Below are 22,781 nucleotides of genomic sequence, written 5' to 3'. Positions count from 1 at the left end.
AGCATGTATGAGCTCACTTGTGCAACAACGGGCAATTAGTTTGGGGTTATCTTGACTGCCAAGATGGCGTCTGTAGGCCTCCCAGAACATTTCACCTTTGCCTCAGCAGAACCGGAAAGATGAAGGATGTAGGTCACAGAGGCACAGATTCAGAAGATACCGTATTTTTCACTCCATGGGGCGCACCGGAAATAGGGTGCACCTCGTTTTTAGAGGAGGAAACAAGAAAAAATTTTTTTTCTGGTTTTCCTCTAAAAGCCCTGTTTTTTTGAGGATCAGCTAAATGTTTTGCAACTTTTTTTGCAAAGGGAAAAGCCCTGCTTTTTTGAGGATCAGCTAAAAGTTTTGCAGCTTTTTTTTTGCAAAGAGAAAAGCCCTGGTTTTTTTGAGGATCAACTAAAGGTTTTGCAGCTTTTTTGCAAAGGAAAAAGCCCTGTTTTTTGAGGATCAGCTAAAAGTTTTGCAGTTTTTTTGCAAAGGGGGAAAAGCAAAGAGGAAAAGCTCTGTTTTTATCGGGTTCAACTCACATTTCTGCAGCTTCTAAAGGAAAGGGAGCCTTTTCTACACTTTCCAGACAGATAATCTAATCAGCCAGTCACATGTCGCTGGGGAAACAAACAACCTCCCTCTGCAGCACATTCAACAATGGAGGGCGGGGCTGAAAGGGAGCCGCGACTCTTATCTCTCTCCCGATCTCTTGCTGATCAGCTGCTGAGCGGGGTCCTTTCAACACCCCCTTTTCTCTTTGTAAAATAAAAAGCATGATCCTCTTTTGGCCCCTGGGCAATTCAGCTCCAGGGACCACCATTCGCTCCATAAGACGCACAGATATTTCCCCTTACTTTTTAGGAGGAAAAAAGTGTGTCTTATGGAGCGAAAAATACGGTAAAACGGACTAGGAAATATGAACATAAGAAAAGCCTTTTGGATCGGACCAGTGGCCTGTCCAGCCCAGCATTCTGTCCTCGCAGTAGATACCCAGATGCCCATTGTGGACAGCCCACAAGCACAAGAGCCCTCTCCCCTTCTCTGATTTCCTGCAGAGGGAAGAACGTTGCCTTCCTAGCTAGCAGCCATTGATAGACCTCTCCATAAATTTGTCCAATCTTTTAAAGCCACTCTGTACGTTCTTGGCCTGCCATCTTCATGCACAGCATATTTTAGAGTTAGCCATGCTTCTGAATCCCAGTTGCTCAAAGCCACAGGAGGGGAGAGTTGCTCTTGTGCTCGAATCCTGCTTGAGGGTTTACCATGAGGGCACCTGTTTGGCCACTGGGAGAACAGGATGGCTGGCCTAGATGGACCATTGGCCTGATCCATTGGCTCTTAATGGCCTTGGTCCTGTATACCTGAAGGAGCGTCTTCACCCCCATCGTTCTGCCTGGACACTGAGGTCCAGTGCGGAGGGCCTTCTGGCGGTTCCCTCCCTGCGAGAAGCCAAGTTACAGGGAACCAGGCAGAGGGCCTTCTCGGTGGTGGCGCCTGCCCTGTGGAACGCCCTCCCACCAGATGTCAAAGAGAAAAACAACTACCAGACTTTTAGAAGACATCTGAAGGCAGCCCTGTTTAGGGAAGCTTTTAATGTTTTTAATATTTTGTTGGAAGCCACCCAGAGTGACCGGGGAGACCCAGCCAGATAGGTAGGGTATAAATAAATCATTATTATTATTGTTATCATCATCATCATCATCATCATCATCATCATCATCCAGAGCAGGCTCTTATGTTCTATGATTCTTATGACCAGACCCTGCACTCCTTGAAGGATCAGCTTGAGACCTTGGAGCCCAGAAGGAGCCCAGGGCCACATGTAGCATTCAGAGGGTGGAGCCTCTTGTCAATGAATCTGTAGCCCAGGCACTAAAGATCTGCCACTTGGCCCAGGACATCGCTGAGACAACTTGCATGTCCTGCCTCAGCAGTAGTGGTGCTAACCATGGTCCTGAAACTTATACCATGGCCCCTCTCCAAGGTGCTGATCCTCACATTGTCTCTAGCCCATGGGTAGGCAAATCTTCACAGGGTGGTTCAGCAGGACTTCCCACCCCCCCTTCACCGGGGAGCCAGATACCCTTCCCAACTATTGGATTGAAAGTGAAGGACTTTCAGCTTCTGACCTGGTGCCTCTTCTTTTACAAACTCTGGTGCTTCAGCGATGATGGATGTCTGGCTGTTAGTTCTGTGAAAAGCGGCTCCGTGAAGCATCTGCAACCTTCTTTTATAGATTTCTGGTTTGTAACGAGCTGCTTAAGACTATAGCTGCGCCTGTTCATCCTCTGGTGGATATTAACAAGGCTTTAGCGAAGGTGGAGAAATGATTTAAGGAGCAGAGATAAGGATGCACAGACCAGCCGCCCCACAGGCTGCGAAGGCTTTGAAGTCCTGCTGTTGGAAAATGGACAGCGTGTTAAAAGATGAGTTTCTACAAGACGAGAGAGGGGAGCGCAGAGGGGCAATGCCTGCACAAAGGCTATATTCCCAGGAATATTACCTGGCTTATTGGCCGCCTTAACAGGGTGATGCAGCAGCAAAGAAAGCTAATGCTATTCTCGGCTGCATCCACATCAATCTGGAGTCATAGTCCCACTGTATTCTGCCTTGGTCAGACCACAGCTGGAATACTGTGTCCAGTTCTGGACACCACAGTTTAAGAAGGATGTTGAGAAGCTGGAAGGTGGCCAGAGGAGGGAGACCAAGAGGATCGAGGATCTGGAAACCAAGCCTTGTGAGGAGTGGTTGAAGGAGCTGTTTATGTTTAGCCTGGAAAAGAGGAGACTGAGAGGAGATAGGAGAGCCATCTCCAAATATCTATAGGCTTGCCACATAGATGGAACAAGTTGTTTTTTCTGTGGGAATGTTCAGGGATGCAGGAGAGGATATATTGTTTATTATATCCTATTCCAACTTGTGTTAACAAAATAAAAAATTCTTTCCAGTAGCACCTTAGAGACCAACTGAGTTTGTTCTTGGTCTGAGCTTTCGTGTGCATGCACACTTCTTCAGATACACTGAAACAGAAGTCACCAGATCCTTAAATATAGTGAGGGAGTGGGGAGGGGTATTACTCAAAAGGGTGGTGGGCATGGGTGATCAGCTGATAGGTGTGGAAAACCTGTTGACGACTGTTAACGACTGCAATTAGTCTTGCAGGGAAAGGCAAGGGGTGAGATGGCTAAAGATAGCTTTGTTATGTATAATGAGATAAGAATCCAATGTCTTTGTTCAGACCAGGTTTCTCCATGGTTTTAAGTTTGGTGATTAGTTGCAATTCAGCCACTTCTCTTTCCAGTCTATTTCTGAAATTTCTTTGTATTAAGACAGCTACTTTGAGATTTTTTATAGAATGTCCTGGGAGATTGAAGTGTTCTCCTACTGGTTTCTCTGTCTTGTGATTCCTGATATCAGATTTATGTCCATTTATCCTTTGGCGTAGGGTTTGGCCTGTTTGTCCAATATAGAGCCTCATGTCCAATATAGAGCCTGTTTGTCCAATATAGAGAGAGTTGTGTTAACAAGTTCAACAATATCATCAGAGTTTACGTTCCCCTTTTTAAACACACACACAGCGGATGTGTTGCTGAGGTTCGCTAAAACCTCTAAAATAATACTGTCCTGGTATTTCCCCCTTATTCCCCCTTAAAAGATAAGACACGACGCAGTCTTCTATAAAGGTATAAAAACTTTACTTACAGACATCCTGTTCACAATAGGATCCCAGAAGGCAGACTTTATCTTAGAAAAAGTAACATACTTGTTGGAGACTATTCTATAGAGGAGATAGCTCCTTTTGTCCTCTCTTGGCTGGAGAGCATCTTTGGCTAAGCAGATGTTGCTTGCTTGAAGAGCGAAGTCAAAAGAGGAAGATGGCGTCCAGCCCCTGTGCTTTTGTTTTACCTGCACAGGTGAGGCCACACCCACCTCCTGTCACATGCAGAGGAAGTCTGTCCCAGCCCAGGAGAAACAGGACGTTCCGACTGGCTGGACCGGACATCCCCTTCGATATCCACTCTAGGGATGTTGTACTTGACTGCTCCTGTGTTTCACACCCCACATTTTCTCCTGATCTGGAGGGTATGACCCAAACCAATGGAATCAAGTGACAAGAACGGAAATTCCGATTAAACGCCAGGAAGAACTTTCTGGCCATAAGAGCTGTTTGACAGTAGGAGAGGGTTGTTGGGCTCGAATCCTGCTTGCAGGGGTTCCCTGTAATGGGCACCTGGTTGGCCACTCTGAGAACAGGATGCTGGGCAAGACGAGCCTCCCTGGCCCTGATCCAGCTGGCTTTTCTTAAGTTTGGATGTTCTGATCTCCCGTCTGGGTCGTGGGTTCGATCCCCTCGTTGGGCAAAAGTTGCCTGCCTTGCAAGGGTTTGGACTAGATAACCATTCCGACTCTGCAATTCTGTGAGTCTCCAAATGCCACGCACTGGATCCACACCCTTTCCCCAAATTGGCCCCTCTGCCAAAACGGAACCGGGTCTCTCCCCCATCCCCCATCCTTGCCCTCGGATGCCTTTGTCTCCGCTGCTAATTTGCATGGCGAAGAGGTTCCCTTAATGAGCTCCCTGGTAGGGAAACAGCTGCGGCTGCCATGGCAACTACAGGGCTTTGACATCTCTCCCTGGGAGGAGTCTCAGCAGGTACTTGGGGGGGGGATCCCCCCTCCCTGCCTCTTCTCCTCCCCCAATTCATCCATCTCCCCGTTTCGGCCAGGTATGGGGTGTGTGTGGCTGTCTCTGTTGGGGGGGGGCTTCCAGATGGGGAGAGGGAGTCCCCTCGCCTTGATGGGCACCCAGCCTCATTAGCGTCTTTGATTTCCTTGGGAGGTTGCGCTAATGATTTACTAAAGTCGCTCTGATTCTTATTTGGGGAGGGGGGGAGCGCCGTGCAAGAGAGAGAGGGACCAGGGCAATGAAAAATTCATGGGACCATAACTAAAACACGACACCCTGCCAGGAATAACCATCCATTCCATGCGAGCAATTTTGCTGGGGACAAATGATGCCAATGGGGGGGGGGAGCGGTGCTTTATTGCAAATAATCAGGAAGCTCTATTTTCCAACTGCATGGCTCAGTGGTAGAGCAGAGGGTGGCAGGGTCAGTCCAGAAGAGGGCAACCAAAATGATCCAAGGCCTGGAAACGATGCCTTATGAGGAACGGCTTAGGGAGCTGGGTATGTTTAGCCTGGAGAAGAGAAGGTTAAGGGGTGATAGGATAGCCATGTTCAAATATATCAAAGGATGTCATCTAGAGGAGGGAGAAAGGTTGTTTTCTGCTGCTCCAGAGAAGCGGACACAGGGCAGTGGATTCAAACTACAAGAAAGAAGATTCCACCTAAACATTAGGAATAACTTCCTGGCAGTAAGAGCTGTTGGACAGTGGAATTTGCTGCCAAGGAGTGTGGTGGAGTCTCCTTCTTTGGAGGTCTTTAAGCGGAGGCTTGACAGCCATCTGTCAGGAATGCTTTGATGGTGTTTCCTGCTTGGCAGGGGGCTGGACTGGATGGCCCTTGGGGTCTCTTCCAACTCTAGGATTCTAGGATTCTATGATATGATAGTAAGAAGACACAATCGCTGCCTTCAGACATCTCAAGGGCTGCCACCAATGGCTTCAAGTTGCAAGAAAAGAGATTCGGAATAAACACCAGGAAGAGCTTTCTGACAGTAAGAGCTGTTCAGCGGTGGAACGCAGTAGCGAACGGAGCTGTTTGGCCGCCCGGGGGAGGGGTGTCGCTCCGCAGTGCGCATGCGCCAGGTCGAACGGCGCATGTGGAGGATGCCGCACATGCGCAGTCCATCTGTGCTGGCGCTGCTGCTCCCGCGGCGATCTTGTGAGCCGCTGAGCGAGGCTTTTTTACCGGGTGGCGGGGCTCAGCTTGGGAGTTGTGGGGGGGGGCACCGAGTGTCACCCCCCTCCAGGCTGGAACACGGGGCGTATCCACTGGGAGGGCTGGGAGGAAACCCAGAGCTGCTGCCAGTCAGGGTAGACAGTGTGGAGCTTGATGGACCAGTGACCTGGTGGAACGGTCTCCTGCCAGAGGTTGAAGACTCTCCTTCCTTGGAGGCTTTTAAGCAGAGGTTGGGTGGCCACCTGTCTGGGATGCTCTAGCTGAGACTCCTGCGTTGCAGGGGGTTGGACTAGATGACCCTTAGGGGTCCCTTCCAACTCTGTGATTCTATGAGCCTGGTACAGAAGGTGCTAAAAAGATGGCAGGGCGAGAGGAGGAGGCGTGCATCTGAGCCAGAGAACTGGCAGAGAGGAGGGCCGTGGCTCAGTGGCAAAGCCTCTGTTTCCGATGCAGGAGGTCCCAGGTAGGGCTGGGAGGAAACCCAGAGCTGCTGCTGCCAGTCAGGGTAGACAGTGTGGAGCTTGGCGGACCAGCGACCTGACTCTGCGGGAGGCAGATTCCCCGCTTCCCTCTGAGGCTGCAGAGACATGGAAATGCCCTCTCTCGCTTCTGAAACATCCGGCTGCCTCTTGGGCTGCGGCCGGGTGGTTTGTTTTCGCGTTTCTCTGGAAGCAGCTGGCTTGCTGTGCATAATAGTGGGATTTCCTTTGCACCGTCTCCGCCTCGAGAGAAAGCTTTGAAGGCTGAGAAACGGCTGCTCGCTTGCATCCCGGCCCGCTGCGGCGCTCCCTTCCCGTATACCTCGCCCTTGGCGTCCCAGCCGAGAGCTTTCCGTGGATCTGGGGAGGCACCCTTGAGACCCAGTCAAGAAACAGCTTTCTCTCTCCCCCCCTCCCCCTGTCGTGACTGCTGCCGGCTGGCTGCTCCCTTGGCAAGCCGGAGAGCCCAGATGAAGGGGGCACAGGGAGATTCAGCTAACAAGCCTGCAGAAGACTTGACGAAGCGGTAAGGGATTGCGCGGGGACGAGGTCAGAGGATGCCGCAGCCAGAGCCCGGTGGTCAAAGAAAATCATTCCCCGAGAAGGGAGGCACGGTGCCGGTTCAGCAGATTCATTTTTCCCAGAACAGCGGCTTCTTTTTCTTACTTGCTGTGATGCATCAATTGCAGTTTGTTTCCCGTCTCGCACAGCTGTGCCCCGGGGAATGAAGAAGGTTGGGTTTTTGTTTTGTTTTTGTAGGGGAGGGTAGTATCACCTTGTTGTTGTTGTTCAGTCGTTCAGTCGTGTCCGACTCTTCGTGACCCCATGGACCAGAGCATGCCAGGCACACCTATCCTTCACTGCCTCTCGCAGTTTGGCCAAACTCAAGCCAGTCGCTTCGAGAACACTGTCCAACCATCTCATCCTCTGTCGTCCCCTTCTCCTTGTGCCCTCCATCTTTCCCAACATCAGGGTCTTTTCTAGGGAGTCTTCTCTTCTCATGAGGTGGCCAAAGTACTGGAGCCTCAACTTCAGGATCTGTCCTCAGTATCACCTTGAGAGGCACCCAAAGTCTTAAGTACCTAACGATGTCATTGGGCTACTTACCTCATTGGGGAGGTGAGGGTGCTATTGGACAGTGCCTGTGACATCACTGCTGGGTGGCACTCAGGGTGGTCCTCTCTCTCTCTCTCTCTCTCGTGCTGTGCAGTTTTGGAAACTTAGAAAAGAGCTTTCTCTTCTTCTTCTTCTTCTTCTTCCTCTTCTTCTTTTTTAAAAAAGCAGTACTTTTCCGTTTTGGTAAAATCCTTGTTCACTTGGGTGGATGAGCTATCCAGCAAGCTCTTCAAATGCGGGAGGGGGGGGTTTTCAAAAACAACACCCTTCCTCCATGAGAGTCCTTTTGCTTTTTCAAAAGTGAGCCAGTGTGGTGTAGTGGTTAAGAGCAGTAGACTCGTAATCTGGGGAACCGGGTTCGCGTCTCCGCTCCTCCACATGCAGCTGCTGGGTGACCTTGGGCTAGTCACACTTCTCTGAAGTCTCTCAGCTCCACTCACCTCACAGAATTAGGGGGAGGAAGGGAAAGGAGAATGTTAGCCACTTTGAGACTCCTTCGGGTAGTGAAAAGCGGGATATCAAATCCAAACTCTTCTTCTTCTTCTTCTTCTTCTTCTTCTTCTTCTTCTTCTTCTTCAAAATGCATTTTCGCTCCAGTTTTCTGAGCTAGAGTGCAAGAGAAAGGGGGGGAGGAGAGAGAAAGGGGGGATTTATTGGACAGAAAACACCTCCTCCTCCATAAGAAAAGAACAAACTGTGTGTGTTTTTCCTAAGGGAGACTTTCCCAACATGATGTCCCCACCCACATCTTGCTGGACTTCAACTTCCAGCAGCTGTGCTGGCTGGGGTGTGTGTGTGTGTGAGTTATAGTCTGGCAACATCTGGAGGGCACTGGGTTGGGAAAGGCTGCCTTAGAGCAGAAATGCAATTTACCTATGTTCATCTTTGGGATTGCACAGGCACTAGGAAATGCACACCTGTGAGGTAATGCTTATGAAATCTCACATGAGCGGGACTGTTCATTAAGACCCCCATCTCAGACCCACCGTGGGCTCCTCCGCCTTCAGGCTCAGGCTGGTAGCAACCGGGGGAGCATGGCCTTCTCGGTGGTGGCACCCCCAATTAAGGAGCGCTTTCCCCAGGGAGGCTTGCTTGCCGCCTAATTTACTGGGGCTAAGGCGAAAGGTGAAGCTGATTTTAATCTCCCGTGGTGTTTAAAATAATAGAATCATAGAAGTGTAGAGTTGGAAAGGACCCCAAGGGTCATCTAGTCCAACCCCTTGCAATGCAGGAATCTTTTGCCCGATTTGGGACTCGAACCCACCATCCTGAGATTAAGAGTCTCATGCTGTACCAACTGAGCTATATTGTGGTGAATATTGTTTGTTTGGTCTTGTATATACAGTGGTAACTTGGTTCTCAAATTTAATCCGTTCCGGAAGTCCGTTCCAAAACCAAGGCGCGCTTTCCCATAGAAAGTAATGCAGAATGGATTAATCCGTTCCAGACTTTTAAAAACAACCCCATAAGCAGCAATTTAACATGGATTTTACTCTCCCAAAGAGACCGTTGATCCATAAAATGAAAGCAATCAACAATGTATTGCAGTCACGCACACAAAAAGAGACACAAAAACGCAAATTAAATAGCAAAAAGAGACAGATCTCAGCGTAACACTCAAAACGGAGCAAATTCGGCTTCCGAAAAAAGTTCGCAAACCGGAACACTTACTTCCGGGTTTGCAGTGTTTGGGTTCCAAGTTGTTTGAGTACCAAGGCGTTTGAGAACCAAGATACCACTGCATAATGCTACTGTTAGTCTCCTTTTCTGGTTGTTGTTGGGTTTTTTTTTTTTTGCGTGGACAGGCGGAGTCCCCCAACCCCCAGGCGACCCCCGAGCCGAATAATGACACAAGACAACGTGCTATGGGATTAAAATTTGCCACAACTTTATTAAGATTCAGATGTAGGGAGACCTTGGCTCAGGCATTGGGCGTTTATCAGACAACATGAATTTTAACAGGGAGAAATGTAAAGTACTACACTTGGGCAAAAAAAATGAAAGGCACAAATACAGGATGGGTGACACCTGGCTTGAGAGCAGTACATGCGAAAAGGATCTAGGAGTCTTGGTAGACCATAAACTTGACATGAGTCAACAGTGTGATGCAGCAGCTAAAAAAGCCAATGCAATTCTGGGCTGCATCAAGAGGAGTATAGCATCTAGATCAAGGGAAGTAATAGTACCACTATATTCTGCTCTGGTCAGACCTCACCTGGAATACTGTGTCCAGTTCTGGGCACCACAGTTCAAGAAGGATACTGACAAGCTGGAACGGGTCCAGAGGAGGGCAACCAAAATGGTCCAAGGCCTGGAAACGATGCCTTATGAGGAACGGCTTAGGGAGCTGGGTATGTTTAGCCTGGAGAAGAGAAGGTTAAGGGGGGATATGATAGCCATGTTCAAATATATCAAAGGATGTCATCTAGAGGAGGGAGAAAGGTTGTTTTCTGCTGCTCCAGAGAAGCGGACACGGGGCAATGGATTCAAACTGCAAGAAAGAAGATTCCACCTGAACATTAGTAAGAACTTCCTGACAGTAAGAGCTGTTGGACAGTGGAATTTGCTGCCAAGGAGTGTGGTGGAGTCTCCTTCTTTGGAGGTCTTGAAGCGGAGGCTTGACAGCCATCTGTCAGGAATGCTTTGATGGTGTTTCCTGCTTGGCAGAGGGTTGGACTGGATGGCCCTTGGGGTCTCTTCCAACTCTAGGATTCTAGGATTCTATGATCCTTCCCAGCCCCCCAGCCGGGGATCTGGGAAACTGCAGGGTTATCCAGAATGTGTGGGGATTGGGTTAGCTCTGGAGAACCTATGTTCAAGCAGAGAGCCCCCCCCCCCGGTTTGCCGCCACTGGCGGGGGAGAGCAATGACAACCTCTCAGCATATGGACAATGCCTCCCCCAAATACCCCTTTAACGAGGAACCCTGTTATCGCTGCCATACTGGGGGTGCGGAGTCACTGCCCCACGCCCCCCCCCTTTAGGAAGATGACTAAAGGATTCCGCCCAAGGCCTGAAACCGCCAAAGTTGTGACGAATTGCTACTGGAAAGGCGAAACCTGCCAATGCAGGGAAAGTCCTTTCCGGCCCTTCAACAGCGGCCTTGACATAGCAGCGCCTGCGTACCTGTGGAGGAGAGGTTAACCTGCAAAATTAAGAGTTAATTTAGGGAGTGGAAGGTGGGAGAAGCTCTGGAGCCGCTGCTGCTTCTCAGGAAGCTACACTCTCTATTGTGTGGGCTGGGAATTCCCTCCCCTTACCTGGCCAATCCCTTGGCAACGCCTCCCCCCAGGCGGGATTGGAGAGTTAACTGGGTAGGCGGAGACACCCAAGTATCCCTTCTGGGGGAGGGCGCAGCCAGCCGAACTACCAGGTGTCGGCCAGGAATTCCAGGGGGCTGCCCGCGTACCATGCAAACGTCGCCCCCCGTTTGAGGTGGGGAGCAGGGGCGTCGCTAGGGGGGGGCGGTAGGGGCGTTACGCCCCGGGTGACAGGGGAGGGTGGGGTGACAAGCGGCGGCCCCTCCCGCCATTCCCACGCACCGCCGCTCCCTCCGTCACCCCGGGAGCAGCAGCGCACGGCCCAGCGGCAGAGTGCGCCTGTGCGCCATTTCACGCAGGCGCACTCCGTCGTCGGACCGCCGCTTCTGCGGCACCCTTTTGAGCCACAGAGCGAAAAGGCGGCTGTTGTGCCAGCGTAGCGTGGAGCATTCCTCCGCCACTGGTGGGGAGCGGTCATTGTGTGTGCATTTCAAATTGTGTGAGTTGCAAATGGATTGGTTTGAACTTTGGACACGTGGAGGCGTTTGCCGCCTTGGTGGGTTTTGATTGATTGATTGATTGAAAGGCTGGATACAGTCGTAAGCAGAGGCCTGCACCTGAATCAGGCCAGTGGCCCCTTCTAATCCAGCATGCTGTTCTCACAGTGGCCGACCAAATTCCCAAATAATTTGGGAAGCCTGCAAGCAGGATCCGAGCGTAGACCCCTCTCCCCTCCTGCCATTTCCAGCAAATCAAAAATCAAAAAGATTGCTGCCTCCGAAAGCGAAAGGAGAGCATAGCCGTTGTGGCTAGGAGCCACCAATCGTCTTATCCTCCAGGGCAGAAGTGTTTTAAATAGTCGATAAAAGCATTCTCTAGAAATGCACCTGCCGTTCTTGGTAAAATGATCTCCTGGTCCAGGAGTTGATCGCATTTCCATCTCTTCTCTGCTGATGTAAGCTCCTTGCTTGGGTGCAACATAACAGAGGAACACAAAACAAAATAAAATAGAAAATTCCTTCCAGTAGCACCTTAGAGACCAACTGTGTTTGTTCTTGGTACGAGCTTTCGTGTGCATGCACACTTCTTCAGATACACTGAAACGGAAGCATAGCTGTCAAGTTTTGGATTTGAAAACAAGGGATCAGCAGTCTCACCTATCCCAGGGACAGTCACATGTCAGTGGTGGGCGGAGCCAGAAGCAAAAGTGGGCGGAGCAGCAATGTAAACTCCAAGCGGGCTCGGGCTCGGAGCGGAGCAAAGAGGAGGGCAGCCATGTGCTCCGCGCAATGGAGCCCCATCGTCTTCTTGTCTGATCCCATCAAAACAGGACAGGAAGCAGCAGCTGCTCAAAGGCAGCCAGGCTCCGCCCGCCAGCTAACCCTATTGGCCGGCTGAGGGGCTCGGCGGCAACGGATAGGGGCTGATGCAGGGGGAGGAATACACCCCCCTGTAAGCACGGGAAACGGCTCCCACTTGCTTTGAGGGCTGAGGCTTTTCTCTCCAAGTAGGCGAGGTCTTCCCACCCAGTCCCTGGCCAGCAGGGGAGGAGCTGCTTCCATTAAAAACGGGAAATTTAAGGGAAATAAAAAATAAGGGAGAGCAGCGGGAAACTGCTTGAAATAAGAGAGAATCCCGGGGAAAACGGGATACTTGACAGCACTGAAACGGAAGTCACCAGACCCTTAAATATAGTGAGGGAGTGAAGCCATCCAGGTGGGTGGCCATCCCTGCCTCCAGTGGGGGGGAGTTCCACAGTTTAACTATGTGCTGCGTAAAGGAACCCCTTCCTTCTCTCTGTCCCAAATCTTCCAACATTCAGCTTCATTTAGATGCTCGTGAGTTCCAGCGTAATGCGAGGGCGGGGGGAGATACATTTCTCTATCCGCTTTCTTCACGCAAGGCATAATTTTGCAAACTTCTCCACCCCCTCGATCATTTGTGATGAGGCGTTCGCCTGACGTTTTCCGTCCTGCTTTTGCATTAGCTTGCAAACGGTTTCCCCAAACGTTGCGTTCAAGTGCGTGTTTTAAAATGTGAAACGGTTACTTCTAAATGTTTGGGCGCAGGCCGGACGGAAGAGGAAAGGGAAGCTGGGGGGTAAACAAGAGCGAGAAAATATTATATATATATATATATATATATATATATATATATATATATATATATATATATATATATTTGTGCTGTTATTTTATGTTGCAAATCACCCCGCAGGGCACGGACGGAAATGAAGGTTTATGCATGTCCTAAATAAATAAACAGCAACAAAAATATAAAATGCTCGCGTGCATCTTCGGGATAAGGCAAGCTGCAGATTAAAATGATCGATGAATAATGGTTGGTCGGGGTGGGGGGGTCAGAATTTTCTGGTGTGGTCAGTTTCTTCAGTCCCTTGCTGTGTCTTCGCTTCCTTTTCCATCCTGGCGTCCTCCAGATGTTTTGGACTACAAAACCTCTGGCGGGCACCAGGTTGGCAGGGGCTGATGCCCTAGGGAGCAGTCAGCACAGTGCACTGTAAACCCACTAGAACTGATGGGAATTGTAGTTCAGAGTTTCCAGGGCAGTGTTAGAAACTCAGCTATATAAGCCGGGTGGCAAGTGGCTTCTGAAACCAAGGTTGCGGTCAGCAAAACGGAATAACGAGTTACCATTATGGAGTAAGGCGGCTCTGAAGTCTTATTTTTCAAATGATGGGCTGACCGCGATAGATTCTCAGTTAAATATCGGGCTTGTTCAGATGACCAGTTAAGAGCTTTGAAAAGTGAAAGAAGAAAAGTCTCTTGATCCAGGGACAGCCCACGTATATATTGGCCTATTCTGACCTTTTTTTCTTAATGACCATTCATAACACAAGAATACCGTATTTTTTGCTCAGCTCGTTTTTAGAGGAGGAAACAAGAAAAAAATATATTTTTCTGGTTTTCTTCCTCTAAAAGCCCTGTTGTTGTTGTTGTAGTTTTTTGAGGATCAGTTCAGATTTGTGCAGCTTTTTTTGCAAAGGGAAAAGCCCTGTTTTTTGAGGATCAGCTCAGATTTGTGCAGCTTTTTGCAAAGGGGGAAAAGCAAAGCTTCTTTTGCAAGGGGGAAAAGCAAAGAGGAAAAGCCCCATTTTTATGGGGTTCAACTCACATTTCTGCAGCTTCTTTAGGAAAGGAAAGGGAGCCTTTTCTACAGTTTCCAGACAGATAATCTAATCAGCCAATCACATGTCGCTGGGGGAACAAACAACCTCCCTCTGCAGCACATTCAACAATGGAGGCAGGGCCAAAAGGGGGCAGGGCCAAAAGGGAGCCAGGACTCTTAATTTCTCTCCCGATCTCTTGCTGATCAGCTGCTGAGCAGGATCCTTTCAACACCCCCTTTTCTCTTTGTAAAATAAAAAGCACTATCTGCTTTTGGCCCCTGGGCAATTCAGCTCCAGGGACCACCATTCGCTCCATAAGACGCACAGACATTTCCCCTTACTTTTTAGGAGGAAAAAAGTGCGTCTTATGGAGCCAAAAATACGGTACTCTTCACAACGGTGAGCAGGGCAGCAGGGTGGGGTAAGTTGAGAAGAGCTACAACAATGAACTACCGCTTTGTTCACTGCTCCCGCTCAGGCTGCACAGAAAAAGCAATTTGCTTCCTGAAATTCATTCCGATAGTGCGGATAAAATCAGGCAGCGTTGCTGTGCCGAGGCAGCCCCTGGGGGCGGGGCGACCTGATGCATGCGTCATGATGTCACGATGCATGCGCCAGGACAGACGGCGCATGCCCGGAAATCCGGGCATGCGCAGTCCATCCCGCCGGCGCTGCTGTTCCAGTGGCGACCTGCTGAGCTAGCCCCGGCTCCTGGGGCTTCCCCGCCCCGATCGCGCGGGGCAGCCCCATAGCGGTGCCGGCGGACGGACCCCGGACGGGCTGCGGGGCGGAGCAGCTTCGCTCCGTGGCTTGCTTGGGGCCTGTTGGTGAAGCGGGGCTGGCCCAAGTGTCACCCCCCCTCCCCTGGAACCCGGGGCGGACCGCCTCCACTGTTCCAGAGGCAGGTCTGAGCTGAAAGGAAAGGGAGTTCAAAGAGGAACATAAAGAACAGCCTGCTGGATCAGGCCAGTGGCCAGTCTAGTCCGGCATCCTCACAGTGGCCGCCCAGATGCCCACAAGGGCACGAGAGCAACTCTCCCTTCCTGCGGTTTCCAGCAACTGGTATTTAGAAGTGTTTCTCCCTATTACTGTGGAGATGGAGCGTAGCCATCCTGGCTAGTAGCCCCTGAAAGCCCTCTTCTCTTCCATGGATTTGTCTCCTCCTCTGTCAAAAACATCCATGTTGGTGGCCGTCGCTACTTCCTGTGGCAGGGAGTTCCATAGTCTGTGCGCTGAACGAAGAAGAAGAGAAGAAGAAGAGTTTGGATTTGATATCCCGCTTTATCACTACCCGAAGGAGTCTCAAAGCGGCTCACATTTTCCTTTCCCTTCCTCTGTGACGTGAGTGGGGCTGAGAGACTTCAGAGAAGTGTGACTAGCCCAAGGTCACCCAGCAGCTGCATGTGGAGGAGCGGAGACGCGAACCCGGTTCCCCAGATTACGAGTCTACCACTCTTAACCACTACACCACACTGGCTCTCTTCTTCCTGTTATCATAGAATCATAGAATCATAGAGTTGGAAGAGACCCCAAGGGCCATCCAGTCCAGCCCCCTGCCAAGCAGGAAACACCATCAAAGCATTCCTGACAGATGGCTGTCAAGCCTCTGCTTAAAGACCTCCAAAGAAGGAGACTCCACCACACTCCTTGGCAGCAAATTCCACTGCCGAACAGCTCTCACTGTCAGGAGGTTCTTCCTAATGTTTAGGTGGAATCTTCTTTCTTGTAGTTTGAATCCGTTGCCCCGTGTCCGCTTCTCTGGAGCAGCAGAAAACAACCTTTCTCCCTCCTCTCTATGACATCCTTTTATATATTTGAACATGGCTATCATATCCCCCCTTAGCCTTCTCTTCTCCAGGCTAAACATACCCAGCTCCCTAAGCCGTTCCTCATAAGGCATTGTTTCCAGGCCTTGGACCATTTTGGTTGCCCTCCTCTGGACACGTTCCAGCTTGTCAGTATCCTTCTTGAACTGTGGTGCCCAGAACTGGACACAGTACTCCAGGTGAGGTCTGACCACAGCGGAATACAGTGGTACTATTACTTCCCTTGATCTAGATGCTATACTCCTATTGATGCAGCCCAGAATTGCATTGGCTTTTTTAGCTGCTGCATCACACTGTTGACTCATGTCAAGTTGATGGTCTACCAAGACTCCTAGATCCTTTTCCCATGTACTGCTCTCAAGCCAGGTGTCACCCATCCTGTATTTGTGTCTTTCATTTTTTTTGCCCAAGTGTAGTACTTTACATTTCTCCCTGTTAAAATTCATCTTGTTTGCTTTGGCCCAGTTGTCTAATCTGTTAAGGTCATCCTGAAGTGTGATCCTGTCCTCTGGGGTCTTAGCCACCCCTCCTAATTTGGTGTCATCTGCAAACTTGATCAGGTTACCCTCAAGCCCATCATCCAAGTCATTGATGAAGATGTTGAATAAGACTGGGCCCAAAACAGAACCATGTGGCACCCCACCAGTCACTTCTCTCCAGGATGAAGAGGAGCCATTCATGAGCACCCTTTGGTACTGAATCACCTGGGAGGCACTAGGTTGAGCGGGGCGGGTGGGTGGCAGCGGCGGAGGCTGGCTTGTGCAGGAGGTTTGCATTTGCTGATGGCAACGGAGGAGTGGAAAACTCCAGAGGGAAATCCCCGGCAGTCATTTACCGCGCAGCGGTAACGAGGACAAACCAGATTGCCACCAGCGCGGGATGCTTGTTCGTTTGCCTGCTCGGCAAAGCTTGTCGCTTAACGATGGAAATCTCAGTTTGAATCTCTCGTTACCACTCTCATTACTGCAGCCAGGGATGTCATAGAATCGAAGAGTTGGGAGGGGACCCCCAGCGGTCATCTAGTCCAACCCCCTGCGATGCAGAAATCACACAGTGATTCTCTGTATCTGTATTGGAGTCAAAGTAGGGCCAGGCGTTGTTGTTTTTTAAATGTGCAACTTAAGAAATCAGTTTGTAGCTCTCTGGGACGGTGCGCATGCCACAGTCCCGGTCGACTTCTCTCAAAGCGAGAGGTGGATTGGGTCCCTCCATTGAGCCGAATGGAGAGGCTGTGGCAGGTCAGGGGATTCTGTAGTATTCGTTTTTCTTTATTTGTGTAGCTGAAGCGGCTGCAAAGCAAGATACACAAAAACAAGAGAAAACACACTGCAAAAGTTGAAATGATTATTCAAACCAGGCGTTCTTCTGTCCAATAAAAATGAGCTCCACTTATCATCCATGCAAACCTTTCTCAGAATTGCTGCCGTAATGGCAACATGGGCTGCCTACTCAGATATGTTAATAGAAAGTTGATCAGCTATTTATTTCAGAAAATTTATACGGCTCTTGAACTTTTTTATATACAGTATGTTGTTGTTGTTGTTCAGTCGTTCAGTCGTGTCCGACTCTTCGTGACCCCATGGACCAGAGCACGCCAGGCACGCCTATCCTTCACTGCCTCTCGCAGTTTGGCCAAACTCATGTTAGCAGCTTCGAGAACACTGTCCAACCATCTCATCCTCTGTCGTCCCCTTCTCCTTGTGCCCTCCATCTTTCCCAACATCAGGGTCTTTTCCAGGGAGTCTTCTCTTCTCATGAGGTGGCCAAAGTATTGGAGCCTCAGCTTCAGGATCTGTCCTTCCAGTGAGCACTCAGGGCTGGTTCTATTCTGCGTTGGTCAGACCACACCTGGAATACTGTGTCCAAATCGGGGCACCCCAATTTAGGAAGTATGTGGATAAGCTGCAAGATGTGCAGAGGAGCGCAGCTAAGGTTATCAAGGGGCCGGAATCCAAACCTTATGAGGAATGGTTGAAGGAGCTGGGTATGTTTAACCCGAGAAAGAATAGAATCCTAGAATCCTAGTGTTGGAAGAGACCCCAAGGGCCACCCAGTCCAACCCCCTGCCAAGCAGGAAACACCATCAAAGCATTCCTGACAGATGGCTGTCAAGCCTCCGCTTCAAGACCTCCAAAGAAGGAGACTCCACCACACGCAGCAAATCCCACTGTCCAACAGCTCTCACTGTCAGGAAGTTCTTGCTAATGTTTAGGTGGAATCTTCTTTCTTGTAGTTTGAATCCATTGCCCCGTGTCCGCTTCTCTGGAGCAGCAGAAAACAACCTTTCTCCCTCCTCTATATGACATCCTTTAATATATTTGAACATGGCTATCATATCACCCCTTAACCTTCTCTTCTCCAGGCTAAACATAGAAGATAGACTGAGAGGAGACTGAGAGCCATCTTCAAATATCACAAGGGCTGTCACATGGAAGAGGGAACAAGTTTGTTTTCTTCTGCTCTGGAGGGTAGGACTCGAACCCATGGCTTCAAGTTACAGGCAAAGGGATTCCAATTAAACAAGAAGAATGGTGAGAGCTGTTTGACAGTGGAACGGGGTGGACTCTCCTTCACTGGAGGTTTTCAAGCAGAGGTTGGATGGCCATCCACCATGGCTGCTATAGTTGAGATTCCTGCATTGTAGGGGGTTGGACTAGATGACCCTTGGGGTCCCTTCCAGCTCTACGATTCTATGCTTTGCACATTAGTTCCTGTGTCTCTCTCACTCACCTTTTCCTTCCCCTCTTGTTTTTCAGGGTGTTCAAGAAAGCCAGTCCCAATGGGAAGGTAAGCCGAACTGCTTCACCGATTCTCTGGGTTTCTTTCGTTTGGGGAAGTGGGAGAGAAAAAGACGGAGTGGGGAAATGGGATTTTGTTCTCATTATTTATTTCTGGGAATGGGGAACTTGCATCCTCCCTCCCTCTGGATGCAGGACTCAGACTCGGAATAAAAGCTTCAAGGCATCAATGAGTGCATCCCATCATCAAGGCAAGGCAAGACACAGCAGGTGTAAGGCTTTGCATATTCCAGATGGATTGTTGAATATTTATTTATTTGATACAAGTTTTATTATGACTTATCTGCATTGGATCGGATTCTTATGGGGTGTGCCATCTGTGTTGTATATTTCATAGAATCGCAGAATCATAGAGTTGCCCATCTGGTTCAACCCCCTGCAATGCAGGAATAATATTTTGCTGTTTCTCCGTCTTACAAACTGCCTTGTGTATTTGTTTAGTCGTTTAGTCGTGTCCGACTCTTCGTGACCCCATGGACCAGAGCACGCCAGTCACTCCTGTCTTCCACTGCCTCCCGCAGTTTGGCCAGACTCATATTGGTAGCTTCGAGAACACTGTCCAACCATCTCATCCTCTGTCGTCCCCTTCTCCTTCTGCCCTCCATCTTTCCCAACATCAGGGTCTTTTCCAGGGAGTCTTCTCTTCTCATGAGGTGGCCAAAGTACTGGAGCCTCAACTTCAGGATCTGTCCTTCCAGTGAGCACTCAGGGCTGATTTCTTTAAGAATGGATAGGTTTGATCTTCTTGCAGTCCATGGGACTCTCAAGAGTCTCCTCCAGCACCATAATTCAAAAGCATCAATTCTTCGGCGATCAGCCTTCTTGATGGTCCAGCTCTCACTTCCATACATCACTACTGGGAAAACCATAGCTTTAACTATACGGACCTTTGTCGGCAAGGTGATGTCTCTGCTTTTTAAGATGCTGTCTAGGTTTGTCATTGCTTTTCTTTGGCTCTCCTCCAGCACCATAATTCAAAAGCATCAATTCTACGGCGATCAGCCTTCTTTATGGTCCAGCTCTCACTTCCATACATCACTACTGGGAAAACCAGAGCTTTAACTATACGGACCTTTGTCGGCAAGGTGATGTCTCTGCTTTTTAAGATGCTGTCTAGGTTTGTCGTTGCTTTTCTTTGGCTCTCCTCCAGCACCATAATTCAAAAGCATCAATTCTTCAGCGATCAGTCTTCTTTACGGAAGCGAGGGAGGAGTGCTGGAGGAGACTCTTGAGAGTCCCACGGACTGCAAGAAGATCAAACCGATGGCAGGTGGCAGATAAAAGCCAGCCAGCCGCAGCCCCAAGTCGCGTGAGCAACACAGTTGCTAACACGCTTCTGATTGTAACCCTGTTCCTGCTGCTGCCCTGCTCCCTGCCGGACTGACCCCGTTGGACTCCTGGACTTAGGATTGGACTAGACCTTGCTTCACGGACAAACCCCTGGGGGCCAGCACACCACCTGTCATGAGTGCTTTAGCTGCGATCTCTGCATTGCAGGGGGGTTGGACTGGATGACCCTTAGGGGTCCCTTGGAGCTCTACAGTTCTGTGATTCTAAGACTCTTTGCTTCGCTGTGGCAAGAAAAAAAGCAACTAATGGGTTTAAATAATAATAATAATAATAATAATAATAATAATAATAATAATAATAATGATGCCAGCATTCACCATTTGGGCCGTCCTTCGCCTTGCCAGCAGGCTAAGTGCTTTTCATCCAAGGCAACAATACCTTCCTGCAAGCCAGCGAGCTCACCTGTGCCGCCTCAGCCTGACCCTGATGCTCATCACTCGGTGCTCTTATAAGAGGGGAGGAAGGATGCCGGATCGGATTGGCTGAGGGCGGGGAGACAGTCCCCAGGCCTGGAGGACTTGCATTATACTGACTGCACAATGCTGGGAGAGTTGGCTTTTAACGTTTTCATTATTCAGTTTGGGCAATGGGAACGAAAGACTCGGCTGGGGGACTCGCCTCTGAGGTTTTTTTTTTTTTTAATTGTGTTTTTTATTAAAGATTTTTCTTGATTCACAAAAAATATGTGCAATGTCTCTCTCTCTCTCGTATTTTTTTCCAAGTAACGTTTTTGCAAATCAGTTTAATTTGTTGAGACATTAGGAAGAAAAAGGGGGAAAGAGGTTTCTCTGTGTGTGTGTGTGTTTTGACTCCAAAATTTCTCTGTCGCGTTTTGAATGCTATCCCCCCCCTCCCCCTTTTCCATGGGACGCGAGTTTCTCCGAAGCAGGACTCTTGCTTGCTGTGGGTGGGTGACTAGCGGGGCTGAAACCCACACCTTTTGCAAACTAGGGAACTCTGTTTCGGCAAATTCAGAACGAGAGGAATAAAACGGGCAAATGCCCGGAGCTTTCTCAAAAGGGATTCTGAGTATTGGATGGGACCGTACCTCAGTGGTAGAGCAGCATTCAGAGGCTGCCAGGTTCTGTCCTCCCAGGTAGGGTGGGAAAGACCCCGGAGAGCTGCTGTCAGTCAGTGTGGGCAGGGGCATAGGAAGGGGGGGTGTGGCCCGCCCCGGGTCTCATATTTCTAATGTCAGGAGCATCACAAGGACGAGGTGTTGGTGGTGAGGAGGACATTGTTTCAGAGAGCTTTGAGCTCTGTGGATATTTTCTTTTGATAATATGGGATGTGAAACACAGGAGCAGTCAAGTACTGTACAACATCCCTAGAGTGGAGAATAGAAAGGGGGTGTCTGTTTCTCCTGGGCTGGGACAGACTTCCTCTGCATGTGACAGGAGGTGGGTGTGGCATCACCTGTGCAGGTAAAACGAAAGCACAGGCTATCCGCCATCTCTCTCTCTTTTGACCTCGCTCTTCATGGAAGCAACATCTGCTTAGCTAAAGATGCAGCCAAGAGAGGACAAAGGGAGCTATCTCCCCTTTGGAATAGTCTCCAGCAAGCATGTAACTTTTACTAAGCTAATGTCTGCCTTCTGGGATCCTGTTGTGAACAGATGTGTAAGTAAACTTCTTACACTTTTATAAGAACACTGTGTCGGTCGTGTCTTATCTTTTAGGAGGGATTTAGGGGGAAATACCAGGACAATATTATTATAGGGGTTTTAGCGAACCTGAGCAAACGTATCCGCTGTGTGTGTTTAAAAGGGGAATGTAAACTCTGCTGATATTATTGAACTTGTAAACACAAGTTGGAATAGTTCCAGTTACAGGTAGGTAGCCGTGTTGGTCTGCCATAGTCAAAACAAAATAAAAATTTAAAAAATCCTTCCAGTAGCACCTTAGAGACCAACTAAGTTTGTTCTTGGTATGAGCTTTCGTGTGCATGCACACTTCTTCAGATACACTGAATCACGCATTCCCACCACCCTTCTGAGTCATACCCCTCCCCACTCCCTCACTATATGTAAGGGTCTGGTGACTTCTGTTTCAGTGTACCTGACGAGGTTTGCATGCACACGAAAGCTCATACCAAGAACAAACTTAGTTGGTCTCTAAGGTGCTACTGGAAGGAATTTTTTATTTTGTTTTGTTTTGACAAGTTGGAATAGGATATCCTCTCCTGCATCCCTGAACATTCCCACAGATAAACAATAGTTCTTCTGCATGGAACCAAGAGGTACAGGCTGGAATTTGGGCATCCAGCCTCAGGGGGTGGTAATGGGGTGTAACAGCAGTGGGAAGGTGTCAGGATGCCTGGGTCCCCAGCTCCCTTCCAGGCAAGGAAAAGGCAGTTTTGGATGGGCTCTCTGGATGACCTATATAGAGAGCATCCATCCTCATTTGCCGGCACAGAACTTTCCAGGATGTTGCGTTACATCTGGTGTTGACATTTGCTGCGATTTGTTTGTGGGGTGCTTATACAACTCTGAGCGTGCCCCCCCCCCGCTGCCCTCCATCTTGATTTGCTTGTGGCATGTTTACACATCTCCCCATGAGTCATTGGTTGGCCTCTGGCTTTTCCAAACCGCAAAACGTCCGGCTGTTTTGCTTTTTGAAGCAGATTTGTTGTGCCGCGCTTTAGAGCACTTCGATCCACTTCAGTTGCGTTAAGCTAGCTGTTGCACGACACCGCAGTGTCTGAGCGGTGAGAGAGTCCAAGGCTCCCTGGCTTCAGTTTCCTTGGAAGGAAGGCCAGATGAGACTGTGGTGTCTTTAGAATACAGTGGTACCTCGGTTTACGAAATTAATCCGTTACGGAAGTCCGTTCTTAAACCAAAATTTACTTTTTTAAAAAAAATTACTTTATTACATCTATACAAAAGAAAAAAGAACATTGAATAAAAAAAAACAATAACCAAAGAATAGCAATGTTAAAAGATTACATGTTAAATTCTTCATAAAAAAACCACAAA

The 22,781-nt window shown here is 49.2% G+C and overlaps 1 protein-coding gene across 2 annotated transcripts in view; it reads left to right on the top strand.

Annotated features, from left to right (window-relative positions):
- Positions 1-22,781, top strand: part of ARRB1 (arrestin beta 1) — a 127,745-nt gene that overhangs the window by 62,070 nt on the left and 42,894 nt on the right. For both annotated transcript variants that reach the window (XM_033145919.1, XM_033145918.1), the window contains exon 2: positions 18,415-18,445. In XM_033145919.1, the coding sequence (XP_033001810.1) occupies positions 18,415-18,445 (31 nt within the window). The remainder of the gene's footprint in view (positions 1-18,414; positions 18,446-22,781) is intronic.

This window comes from Lacerta agilis, chromosome 4 (assembly GCF_009819535.1).
Source record: "Lacerta agilis isolate rLacAgi1 chromosome 4, rLacAgi1.pri, whole genome shotgun sequence".
Lineage (NCBI taxonomy): Eukaryota > Metazoa > Chordata > Lepidosauria > Squamata > Lacertidae > Lacerta > Lacerta agilis.
Note: the sequence above shows the minus strand (reverse complement) of the source record. Positions and strands in the feature narration are given on the sequence as shown.